Raw genomic sequence first — 21,232 nt, forward strand, 5'->3', positions numbered from 1 at the left:
CCTTGCCTACATGTTCTCTCTTGTTCCATTCCTTCTCTCATTTTCCCTCACCATCTCTCAGTGGTAGAGGCACAATCAGAGTCTTGTTTTTGGTTGACGGTCCATTCGATGTTAGAAAAGTGATTTAATATCTCTCCTCATTCAGCAACCTCTGCCACTGTTATCATTCATTGTGCGAAATATGAGGGTAATGGCCGCCATTCTCCTACCTTCAAGCTCATGATATCGGCATAATTGGTTGAATTAGTGTGCGCTCCCTGGCTGTGGACATGTTTTTTTGTGAGCCAGGTAGTTAAGGTAACTATGTGGAACTCACTGTCATTTGTCTATAGAGGTGCTGAGTGTACCTTTTTTTCACTGCTGTCCCATGTGTCATCATCATCAGCATCAGCATCATCATCATCATCATCATCATCATCATCGTCATCATCATCATCATCATCATTTTAGTGATTACTTTGACAGCCACAGCCATCATAATCATTACTGTTAGCAAAAGTCACACACCTCAACCTTTCCCTGGTCCCCTCCCTGTTATCTGTTCGTTTGTATTGTATTTGGATCAAACTGAGCATATAGATGGACAGCAGATGAGTGGATTATACTAAAAGGGCAATTTTAAAAAGTTTTTATGGATGGATGGATGGATGGATGGATGGATGGATGGATTGATGGATTGATGGATTGATGGATGGATGGATGGATGTTGTCCCGGGGAGCTCATGTCTCTTTTTGGATCTTGTTAGTAACATAATAATACAGAACAAGGAGTTATTATCATTGGAGTTGCTTGTGTTCAAAAGACGGACAAACAGCAAGATCCCCATTCCTCTGCTCTTCATATTTTGGAGTAATTTGTATGGCGGCGCTTTAAACCAATAAGACGTCAGTGGCAGAAATGTGTTCTTTTTGCGAAGCAACTCAGTGGCGTGCTTCACATTTCTACGTTGGCTCTGCGCCTACCTCGGCTGGCCCAGATATGGAAATGGGCCATGGCTAAAAAGAATCCACCCATGGCGTTGAATGTCTTTAGGCTGTTAGCACAAACATCTTTGCTAATGAAGCTGATGGAGAAGAACTGTACAGCAGGCGGTGAAATGGTTGGATCCCTTTTTAATTTGGAACAGCAGAGGTGTAGAGGATGTTGTACAAACCTCTGGAGGGCCAAAAGACTCATGCCAGACTTCATTTCATTGACTTTTCATCAGCTTTCAAAACTATCTGCCCACACATGCTGGCTGATAAGATGCTGCCGTATTTCTCTTGAGACAGAAATCGTGTGGGATGGATGACTTTATGACTAATTCCAATAAGTAATGTTGGGATGCTGTTAAAACAGCTCGTAGAGCTTGCATTGGTTTGAATTTCTTTATCCATCTCTTTACTCTTCCTCCTTAAAGCAGCTCTAGCACATTAGTGTTCGCTTTTAAATAAAAGACATACATATAAAGTTCCAGTGCAACACTAGTTGATAATCCTCTGCAGGGTTTAAGCTCCAGGGTTTGCTGTTGTCCCTGTGAGACCTCGCTCTCTTATATCTGTGTTTGCCAGAATGCTTTTTGTTTTTACTGTCTGTCTATTTCTTTGTGTGGCCATCAGGGCATCAAGCTTGTGCAGTAGATCAAACAAACGAATTATTTTCATGCAAAGCCTTAAAAAATGATCAAAACAAACCGTACAGCAGGAGCAACTGCCTCCCACTACAGGGCCATAAGTTAATCAGGCTTTAGCTGGTGATCTGTTGATTTTGAAGTTGCGCTCATCATTGGTCCAAGCTGAGGCATCATCACCAGCTCAACTTCAGAGTGACTGTACAGCCATCTATCACACAGCACCTAAGTATAGTGCTGCTGTGACAGACCGTGACATTCTCACCTGTCACCACTGTATGCACTTATCCATCACACTATTTTAAGAGTGTATACTGTACAATGGTCAGCATGGAACAACAACAGCACCGAACAACAACAACACCAACAACAACAGCTCATTGTTGTGTCACACTGGCCCACTGATGTGTTAAACTAAACCAGCCAGGTCTGAGAGATTATTTGATGATGTATTCCAGGACAAATGATTGTTATTGTCTCATTCCCTTACTGACACTGACACAGTTGTAATTAGAAGCATACATCGATCTTAGGGTTAGGGTTACTCTAATTATTCTGGTCATATCCGTTACAGTACTTGGATATTGGCACCTCATTGTTTCAGATCATTACTAATAATAATGATCAGGACATGAATTGGAGTTTATTTCATTCCAAATATTTTTCTCTTCACTTTCTACTTCTTACTGGAATCTTCTTCTTAACTGTCAGTGATGTAAAAGGACTAATTTATAGTGATTAGTGTTCTCTTACCTCGTTAGCTATGGCAACCAGTACAGAGCTAATCTCAGAACCCACTGGGTCCAGTTCTGACAGCAATTTAGCCTCTGAAGACAACAGCCAATATTTCAGGATGTCCAGTTCCTCTTCTGTATTTCTGGATCAGTAACTTAAGAACCGAGAAAGGAGTTGAGAAGCGATGTCTCTGTAAACAAATACCCGTATATGAATGCAGATAAATAAATAGAAGAGATATTAAAGACAATAGCCGATACAAATGCAAACCAGAATTTTAGCAGTACCAACATTTGGCATATCTAAATATATTTTTATAGAGATCGGTCGGATGAAATCAAAGTCAGATGAAATCGCCTCGTCACTGTTTAATTTTAGTTCTCTTGCGTGGGGCATCCAATGGAGTTATGAGTTTTAGACAGTTTTGATACTTTTCATCGGTTCAATATCTGTAAAACCCACAGACAGACGTAAAGGGTGACCAATAGCACTGATTTATGGAAAAAAAGAAAATTAAAGAAATATGGATATTTAAGTTTCCCCTAACAAGTAAAATATTTAAGTGTTATACAATTACCTACCTTTAATGGACACCTCACTTCTCTCATAAGCATTTCATGTATAGTAGATCCTGTACAGTATATTCGTGCCCTCGATGTAAACACTTCCTGGGCTTTTCTCAGCTCCTGCAAGTTGATCCCCTGCCTCTGAACAGCTGTTAGTAAGTTTAATCCTCTGCAGTGGTTCATTGTGTGATCGATGAGCACCAGTTAGTTCTGTCACTACCACAAATACAGTGATGGAGAGAACCCTTGAATGGAGCTGTTATCCCAAAAATACATTAGGAAATTAATACATAACCAACAGGGAATTGTCTGTACACTCCTACAGAGCATGCAAATTCTGTTTAGTGCCAAGTGCTGAATAATTGATTTTGTGATAAAACTATTTTCCTTCAGGAGTCATTTCGGCAGTTACGGCTGTTGTGGAGGCCACAGTGGAGTGTTTTGTTATTTATAGCCAGGTAATTGTGAGTGGCAACCTGATTGATTCACTTCGCTTCCTGTGAGAGCAATTGACGACGCACAGGCGTTATCACACATTTTACACCATCATGCAAATGTGTTCCTTTTTTCACACACATTTCATACACACACTTTTTCAAGCAGTGTTGTTACAACCCAGCTCGTGAGGGGGAAGGGAAGCAACATAAAACCAGCTGTTCTTGGTATTGTAAGGTATTAACAATAAGGTTTAAAAGTAGAAAAGGAAAACATTCAGAACTACAACAGAAGGAGAGGGCCCACAGGTGCTGCTAAAGGAATAAACAAATATAACTGAAAAAGGACGCTTTAAAACTAAAGCTGAAACAAAAGGCAAACAAAAGATTATCCACTTAACTAATCCTTTAAAACAAAACACAATGCGAGCAGCACCCCTACCCCTAACGTTACTAAACATAAGGCAGCTATGGTCAAAGCAAGATTCACGTGAGTTAACCTCCCCTGGCCCAATCTCTGGAGTAGTAACACACACAAGAAGCGATACCACAATGAATGAACAACAAAGAATGGACAGCAAAGCACACAACAAAGCATGAGGTGTCTGACAGCGTGCTCACACTGTCCTTTTGGCCGCGGCCAAAACCGGTTTTTCAGCTAAAGTCTAGTACCTTTAAGTAGTGTGAGCGCACCCGCTCCGCGCTCAACTGCGGCCAGCGGACCGTCCACGGCCCGCTTGAAAGAGGTGGGCTTTAGCGGAGCCGTTTGCACATGTACGAGCACGAGCGTGCGCACGTGCAAGCGCACGAGCCCTACGGCAGTAGCGTTATGTCCGCCTGTTCGGACATGTAAATAGAAGGACGGACCATGCACGGACATTTAACTACAACAACAATGGTGGTGAAAGGTTCACGTTGGTGTGGTGCGGAGGTGGAGTGTTTACTGCAGATTTGGTCAGATGAAAATATTCAAAAACAGTCGACAAGACGCACAAAAACTCCGAGGTCTATGGAAAGATTTGTAAACAAAGCCACACACACGCGATCAATGCGTGTGACGTGTTACGGCGTGATGGCGTGTGGACAGCAAGAAGCATTGGCCGGCCCTGGTAGTGTGAGTACAAACGGGGCTGGGGCGCGGGGGGGAGAGGGAGGGGGGACAAGTACCCTAAAGTCCGGGTCTCGGTCCGGGAGGACAGTGTGATCACGCCCTTAGTCACTGAAACACAGCACCGCAATCGTCACACAGGGAAGCAATTTATAGACGAGCCGTTGACGCTGAAGTGGCTGGAGCCACTGCTTGATTGGTGTGGACTACTGCAGGCCGCCACACCAATCGGGATCCGCAGGAGCCAGGAAGTGGGATGGGCCAGACCCAACAAATCCCTGAAAGGAGGCCACACATCCTACTTTGCATATATACAACACTTAAACACATTAGTAGGGAATAACGAAAGCCGTAACAAGTGTTGAAAGTGTCTGCTACATAATTAGCCTAGTTTAACAGTGTTAATGTATTCCTCAGGGTCTTTTACGTGCTGATGGGGGGATAAAAAGGGGAGGATGTGCCAGCGTTTGCGAATAGAGGGAAGGTTGTTTGCTGGTGCATGTATGTGTCTGTTGTCATGTAGAAATACCACTGGTACGTTAGCACTACATCGTTTCATTACTCAGACATGCTGCAAAAGTTTTTCTCATGCGCCTATGCTGACCCCCGGTTTTAGCAGGTCCCTTGCCCTTCTCGGATTAGACAGAAAATTAGCAGCATGCTCAAACAGGCTCTGATAATGTTAGTGTGGGCTGTGGCAAGTTAAGAGTAAGACGTGATGTTTAGCTGTTAAGAGACAGATCTGGTCACTCTGCAAGGAGGAATGTTAAGGGGCAACTTAATTGGCCAACAGGGTTCAAAGGTCAGGCTAGTTTGCATTTTACGACAACTTAACAGTTTTTTTTTTTACAGTGTTGCTGTAATTGCGCTTTATCAATCACAACCACAGTGTCTACCAGCCTAGGTGTATAAGAAAAGATTGATACACTTCAGTATCGTGATATGTTATGTGATTTTCTATCAATTCTCAAAATCACTGGATTGATTTTTAACTACCAGGAACATGCAAAGGTTGGTGACAGACATTGGTTAATTTTGTGTTGTCTAAACCCCTAACTGCTAGACTGCAACACATGCATGCTTTTCTAAAATGACCTGCTTATAATACAGTACCTCAATATATTGACTAATAAACTCTGTATCAAGATATGTATTGCATAACCAAATTCCTGCAGATACACAGCCCTACACCAGACTAGCCATGTTGTCTGCGCTAAAAGATAGCATGTGATTCAGAAACCACACGCACATCACTGCAAGCTGATTTATGACTGGGAATGTGTCTGTTCATTTGTCTGATTTATTATGCCTGCTCACTTTAGCTCGTCGGCTCTGACTGTAGCTATGGCCCTTACTTGGAAAGTTTCCAAACACAGAATGAGCTCGTAGTCTTTGTCAGAGCATCAGAGGGTTAACAAAGCAGACACACTCCGTCATCAAAGATTTGGCATAGATGGAACGCAGATTACAGGAGCGTGCCCGATGCTGTTCACCCTCCACCTTCCCTTCCACTGTTCTTCATCTCTGCTTTTTACTTTGAGAGTCTCTGCAGGGGCAGCCGAGTGCAGCCTCACTCTGATTGGCACATGAGGAGCACAGGCTCAATCACTTGCTCAAACGACCTTAGACCTGATTGTAATCTCTGTCATACATATGCAGCAGATACACAGGGTAGTATGTGCAATTCCAAAATGTGTGACGCCTACTTCTGTTGGCACAGAAATAAAACAGATTGTCATGTTTTGTCAGGATGTCCAGATCCTTGCATAAAATAGTGTTACTTGTACTAGATGAATTGGAGTATTTATTTGATAATGCTCAGAACAAATGGCTTGAATCTGCAAAGCTCTCTCCAGCTTGCACAGATTCGCACTTGAACTAAGGACCAACAGACATGGATGAAGTAAACCTGGATTAGATTATTGGATTATGGTAGATGCAGACATGGTAAAGCCAAAAAGCTGTACACACAAACATATTAGGCACCTGTGTAACATTGTGTCTTTGTGGTGAGTGAGATGCATGGTGATATACAGTATAGTGTGCTGTGGGGGGCTCTATGAGCCCACTGTGGCCTGTGTTAATGTGTTTCTAGGTCCAACTGAAATGAACTCAGCAGTAACTGTATGCGTCACTCCGTCTTTTTGCAGCATTGTTCTCCTTTCACCTCATTTTCTCTCCCCTGGTTACACTGAAAAAAAATGCAAATCAAGATACTTGTGTTATCCTATTTTAAAATCTTAAGGCAGTAATAAGACTGCATAGAATTATTTTCTCGCAAAATCTGAATCATATCTTAAAGAGTGAGCAACGTCTTTAAAGAGCACATAGGCTCATTCAACTCTGCTCTCTTTAACACAGTTGAAAAATCAATTATAACACACTGTATACTTCCCCAGCACCAATTGTCAGACCGACATAGTTAGCAACTAGCTGGTGAACATAGTGGAGCAATTAGCAGCTAATGAGCCAGTTATAATTTTAGTTAGTGGTGCAAAACAGAGCTAAAAGGAGTTTGAAAACTGGACCTGCATTCATCAGCTAGCCACAACCATGCCTTCAAATGAATTGTAATGTTTCTGTGGATGCTTGATGTTTATGATAACCCTTTTCCACCAAAAATAGCATGCATATACAGGTTTTTTTAAACGTGGGCAACCAGCTTTTACCATTAGCAGTAGACGGGTATTCTTTTTTTTTGTGTGTGTCATTAACGTGCCAATAAACAAGGTTAGTAAACTGTAGAAATTAGCATGTAAGTGGGTGACAATATTACAGTGGTTACTCATTTTTATATCTGTACTTAAGTAACTGTATGCCATATCAAATCTGTAAGGTGATGATGTGTAAATATTGTTTTCAGCTTGTTCTGCTGCTAGCAAGTAACCAAAAAAAGTAGAAGTAGGTTTCTCTTACACCGCTGCAGGATGAGTGTAGAAGGGATTTTGTTTTTTGCAGTGTACATACAGCATATGTCAATCTCACTCTCTTTACCATTTGTCGTATGCTACTTTCAGTACCTGTACTTATCTTCCCTATATATATATATATATATATATATATATATATATATATTCTCCCAACTAATCATTTCTTTTTCTTTGTTGTGTGTCCCTGTGAGTAACATGGCAACATAAATAATGAGTCCTCTCAGTTCTGGGCCAGTAATCCTTCCACTTGTCGGAGCTGACACGGGGGGTGCGACGGGGACTGATAGATGCAGGGGCAGCTTATTGGCAAGGACAGCTTGCATGCCAGCATCAACACCATAGTTGATCCCGGGATAATACGTTTGGATACTCACTCTCTGATTCCACAACACACACACACACACACACACACACACACACACACACACACACACACACACACACACACACACACACACACACACACACACACACACACACACACACACACACACACACACACACACACGGATAAACATGTGCAGCTGAATCACACTCTCTCACATGCTGAAACAGCATTTCAGCAGCAGTAGCTGTGCTCTTTATCTCCCTTTATTGAGACAGCCCAGCCGTTGGTTTTTCCTCTGAGACTACTTTCTGCAGCAACCATGCCATGTGTGTGTCAGTTTGTCTGTGCGAATGTGCATATGTTTAGTTTTATGTAGTGTGTCTCATTTGAAATCACACAAATACTCCCCTCACTTAATTACATTTGTTAACAATGTAGCGGGCAATTTCTCAGTGTGTATAACTGCATGTGAGGAGACCAACTCAGCTCTCTGTGTCTAATGAATTTCCTCCTACAGAAGTAATGTCATTAAGGACAGGTAAGGATGAGGCTAATGCAATCAATTCCTCACAATTATTACAACTCTCCCCAGCGGGGCCCAGAAAACACCACACCGATGAAAAGAAGCAGCTCATTAGGAGTGCTTGTACACAGTGTACCGACATTGACAGAGGCACCTCCTCCCTTGAAGGTGTCATCAGGTAGATTCTGAGTTTGAAGTGAGTGAATCTGGCATAGCAGTGCATAATCTAGTGTAAGTTTCCTTTTTAATTGGGCAGGACATATGAGGAAAACTGTCTTGTGTCCCTGACTCAAAAGTGTGTGTTGAGTGTGTTTGCTGTGGAAAGAGGTTGGCAGGTTTGATGCATGTCGTTTCTCATGATAATGTGTAATTATGATTTTTTATGAAGTGTGATTATGCTAATTATAATTAATTATAATAATGCTAATTATAATTATCACTTAAAATTACACTATGTCCTTCAAAATATCTGCCACAGTACAGTAGCACTTTGTGATCGTACGCTTATACAGCCATTTTGATCGTCACTTGTGTTCTGCATCATCACACACTGTTTTAGATTCTTATTCAGAGATGACTACACAATTTACAATTAAAGTAAATGTACTCATATCCCAGGCCTACTCCAAGGAGGAAGACATTTTGTATCTCAATATGACCGTCCTGTTCCTAAGTAAAAGATAGTTGCATCCCTGGGTTTGATCCCAATCCTGTAAACAAGTCGCTCTTATTAAAATGTTTACAAATTTGTAATTGCAGGCTTTAATCATAAAAGAATATCCTTTGCAATTGAAGGATCAGAAGTTCTCCTGTAATATGGCTCAGATCCCAAAATCACTACGGGTTAATTAAACGAAAATTGCAAATGCAGACCATATTACCTTTTTATTAAGCTAAACAAAACGTTAACACAAAAATGTGAAGAGCCAGCATACTTCAAAGCAATACTTTGAAGATAATTTAGTTATCACCAGTTTGCCCTATAAAAGCATCACAGTGGCAGCTTTAAACCTGCGGTGACAGATTTAAAGCAGAGCACTGGCTTGTGAGGAAAAGACGAACACGACTGTATTAATGTCATGACAGCAGGGGTTCTTACCCGTCTCTCCCTCTCTTTCCAGCTGAGGTGTCGGAATCTGTTTAGGTCACTTTTTGTCTGTGTGGATTCCTTAGTCTGGTTTATAGAAAGCTGTGTGAGGGAATATCTGCTGCTCCAAACGTTGTTCCTATAGCCACAGGTGCCAGCTGAGTCACTGTGCCGTACTTTTTATTCAAGGAGTTGGAATCATCTGCCCACTTTAAAACATATCAGAGTGATAACGTGTCTGCGGGTATGTTTGTCTTTGTGTGATTATAAAGTGATTACCGTGTGGTGTGCATACAGGAATGTGAAAGCAGATGGGAAGTTCCTTAAGAAGCCATTTTCAGTGCGACTTTGAAAAACAACACTGCACCTGTGCCCAACTTTCCTCCATCTTTCTATTCTCTCTTGTCCTGAAGGCAATCTGTTCCCTCCCATCTCCATCAGTCATGCTATCCAGGCTAGAGCTGCCTCTCAGTTGTCTGCAGAGTGCGTGCAATACATGTTTGTTGCTCTAGTGAGAAAAAAACATAGTTTTCATTGGATTGTCTGAGCTTGTATGGGCTCTGCAGATAACTATTGCAGCATATTGGACAATAATTGAATTGGTGTTTAGGGAAGGAGATAGTGGCACATCATTCTTAAAACCTGTTTTATAATTTTTAAATATGTGCAGGGTGAGAGTCTGTTATCTAAGAGCAAAATATCATCTACTTTTCCTGCAAAAAAAATGTATGGTTAAAATTAAACTAGCATAAAGACGTTCCTCTGAGATGGACTGAAGTTTTCGGCATCAGATAGAGTCAAAGTGATTGAAGGGGATGCTAGTGTTAGGCAGTGCTAATAATTCTGAGTGACTCTCTGAGCTGAACACGTTTCAAGTCAGCGGTGGCAAATGCCCTTGAGGCTTCTTCTGAATCTGGTCATCAGAATACCTCGGCATATGCCAAGCACCATCGGCTCTCAAACTGCCAACAGACGCCTCTTGGGATACAGACAAAATTAATTGGATTTACTCTTGGCTGAAAACAAATTTTTCTTTCAAATGTCGCTGACCAAAGCTGAGGTTGCCTGCCATTACTGTCGCGAGACTCTCTGTTCTTCAGTAAACAGATCATGTCAGATGTTGGATGAAGGCAAGACGCTACACTAAAACATTGTTTTTTAATGCACTGGTCAATTTTGAGATTCTGGCCTGACATGTCTTCTTTCAGACTAGTGGAAAGAAAACATCCAAAATACACAGGTGTTGATTTGGCATTAAATCTTGCCAAATTGAAACATAGACTACAACTTGTAATACACAAATAATTGTTAAACATTCACCTGTAGAGTATTGTGAAATGTATAGAATCTTTACAATATATATCTTTAAAGGTTTATAGTTTATAGTTCATATATCATTCATAGCCTGATTTATTAATTCATTCATTCATCTTCAACCGCTTGTCCCTGTCGGGGTCGCTGGGGGCTGGAGCCGATCCCAGCTGACATCGGGCGTGAGGCGGGGTACACCCTGGACGGGACGCCAGTTTATTGCACATAGAGACGTACAGAGACAGACAACCATTCACACCTACGGGCAACTTAGAGTCATCAATTAACCTAACACGAGGAGGAAGCCGTAGAACCCAGAGAAAACCCACGCAGACACGGGGAGAACATGCAAACTCAACACAGAAGGGCCCCAGCCGGGATTCGAACCAGGAACCCTCTTGCTGTGAGGCGACAGTGCTACAACACTTTATCCCTAAAACATGTGAAAGCTGATTTATTTGCTGACAGTATTTTCTGATTCATGGATTGTTAAAAATAGTAAAATCTATGACTCTTAATATGTCAAAATGAGACAAGAATTCTGAAAAAAAAGCAAAGGCGTGTTGTGACTGTGGCTGAGCCTGGGTTTGTCCATGTCTAAGTATATCTCGTGTTGTATGGAACCTCTCCCAGTGTCTGTGGTTACTCTAATTGGGCAGTTCCCCAGTTGAGCTTGTGGTGAAATGTGAACAAGGCGACTATGGGCCTGTTTTCCTGCATGGGCTAACTTTAGCAAAGTTGAGGCGGACGGATGTTTGAATAGTAGTGCAAAAACTGGACCGGTCTGGTTTTTTTTGTGGTCGAAAAATGAAAAGGGGCCCCACCGGACGGAGTCGGCATTTTCAGTGCAGTGGTTGTGCGCCTTTTGCAAATATTGAAATCTATTTTTTGACATCTAGAAAGGGAAGTCAATTGAGATATGTAATATAATTATATGATAGTAGAGAGAAACAAGGCACACAACTAGCTCTTGTGCGATACTGAGCACATGGCAACAGTCAAAGGAATTTCTTTTTTCTACTGAATACTCATCACACTGCAAACCTTAATCAAGTGCTTCTTACAAGAAGAATAATGCCCCTGTGACTGAAATGTTGGACAAAGTATTTTTTGCATCTGTACTAATAATGTGCAACCCATTTTATCACTGGTCTAATATATTATTAATAATAATAATAATAAAACCTATCAACCTATTAAACCTATATAAAAACCTAACCTAGCGGAACAAGTCACACATCACTAAAGTAGACTGAAGCCACTTAAAGGTTTTCATCCAATTGATAACTTACATTATATATGTGTCTATTAAATAGTTCAATAAAAGATCTATCAACTATTTTTGCCATCCAGCAATGTGTGCTGCTACATGCAGATGTGTCTCCTCATCCTTTGATACATGCTGTTAAATAGTTCATACACCACATGAATAAGGCTCCATTGATACCATCCTTTTGACATTGCTCTATAAAGAACCACTTACATCGAAAAGTTGAGCAGTTTTAATAGAATTAAACTGCACTCCAGAGAAAATATAGCCAGAAGATTGTGCTTTCTATATTTTTCATTTAGCTGCTTTTATGCACAGGATTCAGGATTATCTGTCTTATTCTGCATAATTTGTTACAACAAAAATGGGGTTTGCAATTTAGTACAATTCATATAGGACACTTTCCCTCAATTAAATCGAATCGTATCACGGCAGACTTTGTGGTATCAGCACGTATGGTGTTGTTGTCCAAAGAATCAATATAATATTGTGTTGTTGTCCAAAGAATCAATATAATATTGTGTTGTCATAAAACCTGTGATTTACACCCCGATTGAACATATTCTTATCCTTGGAAACCCTACAAGCATGCACGCTTACACATACAACCATGTTTGTGTGTGTGTGTGTGTGTGTGTGTGTGTGTGTGTGTGTGTGTGTGTGTGTGTGTGCGTGCGTGTGCGTGCGTGTGCGTGCGTGCGTGTGTGTGTGTGTGTGTGTGTGTGTGTGTGTGTGTGTGTGACACATAAACCACCCAGCACACATTAATAGCTAGTTCCCTGGGGGCTGCATGTTGGAGATGGAAATATATCAGTCTGAGAACAAGCAAAGAAGTGAGGGATGAAGATAAGATAAAGTGAAATATGTAACTGCTGGACTGCATGCTTAGCACGTTAGAGGAACACGGCACAAAAGGATGAAATGCAAACTCCAGAAGTCATGGGGTTTGATTAAGCTGTGTAGCCCAGTTGAAGTGAGTTGATCATCTATTAAACCTAAATTTGCTTTTCTTCATCTGGTTAAATTGATGGCACAAAATAAGAGCAACACATGATATCTCCATATCGACAGAAGTGAGTGTCACATACATTTAAAGTCGCTTATAGCCATGCCAGCAGCAGCTGTCATTGTCATTACAGCATTTTTGTCAACTTGGGAGGGATTGCAATGAAAACATACCTCAAAAACTAGTGAGTGACTGCCATCATCCTCTGCTTCATTAGCTCAAAGTACAACTGAGGCTAATTAAGCTAATTTTGTGTAGATAAACTGGCCTTTCATTTGGTGCTTCAAGCCAAACTTTAATGACAAGTTTCTGAATGAGCTAATTGGGTGTTTTGATCATCTTAGAAATGTCTCAATAACCCAAATAAAGACACAATAAAACAACAACCCCATCCCCACAATATGGGCTTGCATTGCACTGGGTGTAATTTCCCAAAGTGAAAGTGTGCATTTATGATATCTACATAAGCTCATGCTTAAAATTGTTAACCTTTGCACATCTTTTTATAACGGCATTTGCACTTGATGGAGCAGATATGGACCTTCATTGCATGTTTTTCTGTTCAATTTGTGCCTTGACACTAAAAGTTCAGGTTTGTTTACTTGTTCCCTTTCTTTATTAGCCTGTTTCCTTAATCCTGTCTTTATCTTCCCTCTCTCCTCTTTTTTTGTTTTATTATTTTTACTTTATCTTTTCTAATACCCTCAGCCCAATGTATATACCAACCTGCAAAGGCGTACATGCACGTGCGCGCGTACACACACACACACACACACACACACACACACACACACACACACACAAATACAGTCTCAGTGATAAGATCAGTGTGATATGCTGTATAAATTTCCCCCGATGAAACATTTTTTTGCTAGGACACACTTACACACACTCAAACAAACACAAGTAAACACACACACATAAACACACACTGTGAATAAATGCCCTCCCTGTGCGTTGCCAAAGAACTGCTGCAAACAAAGATTAGAGAAAACACATCAATTCATGTGCCACTGCTTTTTATTTACTCAGTGGCTGGGGGTAACGGGGACTGCAAACACCCGGGCATAGCTTTCGACTCCCAAGCCAGTCCGCACTATGCTTGTAACTTCTTTTTCAATAAGCACAGAACTGATTCTTGTATAATTACACTCATTAAGGAGCCGTAGCCTTGACTTTACATAATCAACACTGATACAATGGACACAAAGACATGGAGCTTCAAAGACCTTGGGCCCATTTTGTAGTTGCCGTAATGACAATACAGCACTGATCACAGTAATGATACTTTGATGATGCCAATTACACAAGTGCCTTTGTGCTCTCTTCACAAATTTGTCTCTCGCACTTTTCCATATTTCTCTTTCTGTCTATCTGCCTTCACTGACCTGAAGGCGAAGTGCCTCGAGCTCTGGTTGATTGTTAGGAAAAATTTGATCCTTACCCGCCAGATGCATGCCATACTGGGTAACAGAATATCCTCACCCGCAGTCATATTGCTCACAGCCATCACAGTCAAGACTGGTTAATGGGTTACTGGTTAGTGAGAAATACTTACGATTGACATTTTTGCGTCAAACCCTTCTTTTTCCTTCATGCATTTGTATCTCTTTATCTCCCGAGGCAGTGTATGCAAGTGTGTGTGTGTTCTGGCTGCTGTGAGGCCAGTCAGTTTGATTGGATTTCATTTTTTGTTGATTGTGTTTGTTTATATTGCTGAGGTCAGTCCATGTGTTCTGGACAGCAGAAGGTCTATTTAGTCGAGTCGAGAAATGAATGTTTATTTGTGCATGTTTGCTGAATTGCCCACTCTTCGTTTACAGAATCGCAGGGTGACTTATGTTGTGTGACCCATGTGAGAATCACTGTGTCCCATTGGCTTGCACTTGTTGTCGGTGTCCCCCTCTCATCAGTGTGATTTAGGAGCTGCCGACATGCCTGCAGAGTTAACGTTTGACCATCTGGAGGCCAGTTTCATGCCTGCACCAGAAAGAGCCGACGCCCCCCTGGCTAACTGTGGCCACAGTGGATGGGTGGGGGTGCTCGACGCGGTGGGTCGGTGGTTAGAGCTGGTTTGAGCTGGGGAAAGTGTGATAGTATTTCAGGATCAGTAAGCAGCAGACACAAGATCATAAATAGAGTTTTTATTGCCGAGCTGCTATGCTGGTTGAGCCTGGGTCTTTCAGCAAGATCACAGCAGTGATTGATGGTTCCCATGTGCCAAGGGAGGAGGGTGTGCAGTGTGGAAGGGCACATCAGATAGCGGGAACAGCGGACATGGCAAGGATGGGAGAGCCTCCTGCCCTCACTTTCCTCCCCCAGGGTTACTCCCTGACAATCTCTCGTCCTGTGTCGGCCTACAGATCTATGTGTGCAGACACAGCATGGGCTCTAATCTCACACAGCTTTTACCTAGGCTGGAAGAGTCTTTCAAGTCTTTGCAGGCTAATCGGTTCAAACTTGCACGGATGAAAAGCTGTAGAAACCTTTTGATACTGGTGAGCCTCCATCCAGCAGGTGGATTCACAGCCACACAAAAGTAGCTTGTACTGTTATCTCTCCAGGTACCACACACTTAGACTGAAGTGTGGGACACCAAGACTGTTGGTTTATAGATACTCAGACAGGCATCCATCTGTTTATGCATCCAGCAGCTTAGAACTTGATGCAAAAACTTATTAAGAGACATATTCTGCTCATTTTCAGGTTCATACAGGGTCATAGATATCTTCTACTCAAACATGTTAAGGGTACATACCATGATATTAACAAACACATTATTTTGTGTCTGCATGTGACTCAAATCTGAATAGCAGGTTGTCTGATCTAGGCAGCCTCCAAAAAACTGACTGGGTTGTATCATTTCACAGTCTGTCAGTTGGTAGGCACTCCAGAAACCCAAATGTTTGTGCACAAGCACCTACTGTAATCTGGTTCATTCGGCTTCTGCGGTGGTGGTTTGATCGCATTTGATTGGCAGTTACCAAATAACCCAGTCATCCAGGTATCATCCAATTCTGATATGCAACACCATTTCCAGTCAGTCAAAAAGAAAAAGAAAAACTGAAGTCTCAAATGTGGAATCACCTAAAAAAATGGTGAAGATTGTTTTTTCAAAGCCTTTTTAAATTAAAAACAAATTGTACTAGAAGTAACTCAAAATAGCAGTCGGTTAAATAAATAAAAAAAAATGAGTCAGTACTGAGTTGAAAAAATATATATATTTTCACAGCTGGATTAAAAATGTGAAATCTCAATTTAGAAATGTTTCCCTGTAGCTCTTTAGCAATGTGACCCACATTCAAAATGCAGATGGTGTAATTATTCAGTGATTATCTAAGGCGAGCTTTATTTACACCGAAAAAATAAAAACTCCAAACAAAAATCCCTGTTAGCATCCAACGGTAAATGTACTTTTTTTTTCTGTGAGAGGATTTTGTCAGATCTGTGCCAGGCTGGTCTCTATGGTAACGGTCATGCTCATACCATTTCTGCAGGAGGCTAACTGTATCACAAAATGGCAAGCACAAGGTTAAGACCCACTTTTCTAGGCTAGAAGTTGGACATTCCCTTTTATCTTCAAAAGCACAAGCGGTCTTTGAGATCATCTAAAAGTCCATTATATCAGAATCAGAATCAGAAATACTGTAATAATCCCTGGAGGAAATTGTTTAAAATAAATGAGTGTTCTGTGAAGAACTGCCTATGAGCAAGGAGGGACAGAGGGATGTAATATGCTCAGTATGTTCTTCATTCAAGGTTTTGTTTTTACAACTATGCTAATTTAGGGAGGCTAGTCAAGTAGTTTGGCAGGAGTGTGAGGAGGTTGCGTGGTTAAGGACCACAGAGATTTTTTTCATTCAGTGCCAGAGAGCAGCGTTGCTCAAAGCTTTTGAGAAAACATCTGATGGAGCCTCTTGAGTGCTCCCAGATTGGCAGCAACGTGAATAGCAGCTTTCATGGAGGCTGCTTTACCCTAATGTGTTTTTGAACTGTGTGTGTGTGAGAGAGTTTTTTCATGCATACATGTATGTATGCATCATAGACTCCACTCCACTTTTGGTGTGTGTGTGTGTGTGTGAGTGTGGATGTGCGTGTGTGTGCGTGTGTGTGTGTGTGGTGTTTACATAAATAACTTGAGGCTCAGGCAAAAAGCCGACAGCAGAAATGCACAGCTGGATGTATTTCAGGGACTTTCTCCAATAGTGATTTCTTATTCCTTCACAGAGCCACTGTAGACCTACCTTTTTTATTTATTTATAGACAGTAGCTGCATATAAAACAAACAGCTCTTCTCTCCGACTGTCTATCCTGGGAAACATTCTTCTCTGACCACTGAGCCCTCTGTGGAAAAACTGAGGTGATCATGCAGCCTTTTTTTGACAGAAACATCACTTTGTTTGTTTGTCCTGCTTTCCTGTTAACCTCCCATTCAGGCAGGTGTTCGACAGCTAGTTGTACAAACACAGAGAAAGTGATTAATCATAAGTTCCCACATATTTAATGAAGTTGTGTGTTGAATCCGTAATTTCAACGTTCTAATTTGAACAGTAATGTCAGCAGACATCATCAGAGCTGTTTAATAAGTCCTAGACACCCAGTTGTTTTCCTGTTTTCCTGTTTTCCTGTTTACCGCTTGGCTGAGATCCTTCAAAGAGGCGGCACAGCTACTGCTGTAGGATTTTGGCTTGCAGGGGTGCACAGACAGCAAGCAGGCGTGCAGTCATCATAAGTGAAGCAGCTTGACATGGGGGCCTCACTGGTCCTCAGAGAGCCACACTGCAGCACTCTGTCTCCCCCAAGTGGTGCCTCATTGTACCCCAGAACCACCTGCGCATGGACTTCGCTCTGTACAGCGGGATCATGTACACATTGTTTCTGTGTGTGTGTGTGTGTGTGTGTGTGTGTGTGTGTGTGTGTGTGTGTGTGTGTGTGTGTGTGTGTGTGTGTGTGTGTGTGTGCGTGTGCGTGCGTGCGTGCGTGCGTGTGTGTGTGTTTGTGCGTGCGTCTGTGTGTTTACAGTGCAGGTGTCACTTTGTCCTAAAGGTGCTGACAAGCATGACTTACATCAGACTGGGATGAGGTCTGATTCCACACCCTCCTCTAGAAAGCCTTGGGAATCAGGGGTATTTTTTATCCGCGTGTCTTCTGCAGCTATCAGGCTTTCACAGGCTGGCCTTGTTTGTTGGGTGAGCCAGGTCATGCCAGACTGTGGAAAATGATACCTCCATCCACAGTAGACAGGACACACGGCCCCACTCTGTTCCATGCTGTGTTGAACTTGCTAACACTGTAGTGCTTTAGAAAGTGAGGGGGCATCAGACATGTATACTCTGAAAAAAACTTTTCAGCATGGAGTGGTCTGACACCTGAGCTGTGAAGTGAACTTTTAAAAGATATCAGTCTTTCCTCCATCACTTTTGTATTTATCCTGGTCTCCTCTTCTATCTCAGGTATGAAGCGTCCGTTCAGCCCATCACCTCTGTCGCACGCTGAGCCGGACAGGAGAGGGTTCGGCTCCAGGCTGGGAGTGCAGATGGATGCCGAGCCTTGCTGCGACACCCAGGATGAGGGTGCAGTACCAGATGAAGAGTCACCAGGGGGCGTCCTGCCTTCTGCACTCTGTAGACCCAAAAGGGAGAGAAAGCAGCGGAGCTATACATTGTGTGAGGTCTGCAACATCCAACTCAACTCGGCCGCACAGGCGCAGATCCACTACAACGGCAAGTCCCACCAGAAGAGACTCAAGCAGATCAGCAACGGCAAGATGCCAAGTAACACAGGTAGGCCTGGAGATGCTCGACTGACCGTGATGTTTGTTTATCGTCACAAAATTAGACGCAAATACAGAACATTGGAAAAAGTGCTCTGCCTCTAGAATTTGTAACCTTGTCTAGCACAATAGGGCTTTGCAGATTAACAGAATCCCACACACTGTTCACAGCACACTGTCACCAGCCCGTGTGCCAAACCCGCCTACTTGAATTCAATAGAAGTTAAACAATTCTAAACACACATACATACACACACACACACACACACACACACACACACACACACACACACACACACACACACACACACACACACACACACACACACACACACACACACACACACCCAAGTGGAGCAGAGCTGAGTGAAGTCAGCAAGTGAGACGCTAATTAAGAGCTGGTTGTGTTTGATGGTTGGGTTCCTGGGAGTGATGAGGCTGAAGTGAAGACATTTTGTCATTCTAGTCACAGCCTCTCTTTTGCTCCCCTTCTCACTAAATGTATGCACACACACACACACACACACACACACACACACACACACACACACACACACACACACACACACACACACACACACACACACACACACACACACACACACACACACACACACACACACACACACACACACACACACACACACACACACACACACACACACACAAACAATGAAAACACACAGGCATAAAAGTTTGCAGATAAGCTGGTCTGAAGACTGTAGGGTTACAGTTGGCGGTTCAGCTGAAACACTGATTGTGTCTCATCACGGCAGGCTTCCGAGCTGGAAGACGTCTGTCTGATATAACCAATAAGATGGCCTACATCTGCCCTCCAGAAATGAACAAGAAACGTCACCGGAGCTTTGTAGATTTGGTCGGATGCATGTGTGTATGTCCGTTTTTGCTGTGTATTTGGCTCTTGAAAGTCATTTGGGAACATCATGATATGAAATCCTTTTAAAGCCAGAGAAATAATCTCATCCCAGCGGTACATCTGAGTGGTTAAATGTCAAGCCTTAAAAAGATTTTTAACAGCACAGGACTGAAGCTCAAGGACAGTAGTAGGCTTGTTTAATGGTTCAGTTTCCATGATAGCCGGGTAAATCTATATGGAGTCCATATACCCTCGAGCAATAAGCTTCACCACCAACCGCTCCCACATAACTGCTCAGTGGACAACACTAGGGGGCAGTTTTCTGTCTTTTGTAGCATGTGAAGCAGGTCTTTAAAGAGCAAAAATATTCAGTAAAATAAAATGGATTAAACCATTAAGAAGATTTTTTTGTCTGAGAAATGCAGTAGGAAGAGCTATTTGTAAAATCCATTGTAGCATTATAATACCGGATTTGTCTTCCAAATAAGTTCATTTATTCATTCATCTTCAACCGCTTGTCCCTGTCGGGGTCACGGGGTGCTGGAGCCGATCCTAACTGATATTGGGCGTGAGGCGGGGTAAACACTGAACAGGACGCCAGTCTATCGCAGGGCACATAGAGACAAACAGAGACAGACAACCATTCACACCTACGGGCAATTTTAGAGTCATCAATTAAGCTAACACGTGCATATCTTTGGACTGTGGGAGGAAACCGGAGAACCCGGAGAACCCGGAGAAAACCCACACAGACACAGGGAGAACATGCAAACTCCACACAGAAGGGCTCCAGCCGGGATTCGAACCAGACCCTCTCGCTGTGAGGCGACAGTGCTAACCACCACACCACCGTGTTGCCCTTCCAAATAAATTCTCCTTTTTTATTTTTAAATAATGGATTATAATTTATTACATTCTTATAACATTACTTGGCATTTCCCAGTTAGAACGTTGTTGTTTAAGTTAGTTTGCTATAGAAAGTTTAGTATGTTGTGTTCAGAATTGATTGTTAGCCTCTTTTATTATTTTGAATTAGCATTTTTCTTAGTAATACTATGTATTCCTGACCTGGTTGTACCCATGGAGAAAGTGAGGGCACCCAACCTCTTCATTAACAATTCTACAATTACAATTCTTTAAAAAAAAAAAGAAAGAAATTATGACACTGAGTAGTTTAAAGCCAATGACTGTGATTCATCAGTGGCTCTGAGTCTCACACTGTTCTCTTACGAAGGAAGCCCTGAATAACAGTAAGAACACTGTAATTCATTGTGCTTAAGCTGTCAGACTTCTGAACATGCTGGCATTTAAATGACAAATGGTGAACTTTACATGGCCAACATATTACACACCAACCTGGCATCACTGTTAAGAGGCCATCTTTGCTTCTTCTTCTTTGTGTGATTGCTTACTCGAGGTTTTTTCATTGACATTTCTTTTTCGACATGAGTATGTAATATTGATTTAACTTAGGAGTTTTATGCAGCACCTGAGGAATTTGTAAGGAAGCTGTTATGACAGATCCCTATTTTAGTCATGCTTCAAGCACAAACAAACCCCCACATCGCTCTATCGATGCAGAAAGTTAATGATCGCAGGAGAGGGGTATGTCATCAGCAGTGATTGTCAAAAGTGTGAAGGTAACATTGGTAAATTAAACATTTTTAAACATTT

General features: G+C 42.0%; 1 protein-coding gene across 1 annotated transcript in view; it reads left to right on the forward strand.

Annotated features, from left to right (window-relative positions):
• Nucleotides 1-21,232, forward strand: part of znf385c (zinc finger protein 385C) — a 131,301-nt gene that overhangs the window by 26,674 nt on the left and 83,395 nt on the right. Inside the window, exon 2 of the mRNA XM_083931074.1 lies at nucleotides 18,362-18,691. Within this exon, the coding sequence (XP_083787200.1) occupies nucleotides 18,364-18,691 (328 nt within the window). The 5' untranslated portion in view covers nucleotides 18,362-18,363. The remainder of the gene's footprint in view (nucleotides 1-18,361; nucleotides 18,692-21,232) is intronic.

This window comes from Echiichthys vipera (assembly GCF_963691815.1).
Source record: "Echiichthys vipera genome assembly, chromosome: 17".
In the NCBI taxonomy this organism is placed as follows: Eukaryota; Metazoa; Chordata; class Actinopteri; order Perciformes; family Trachinidae; genus Echiichthys; species Echiichthys vipera.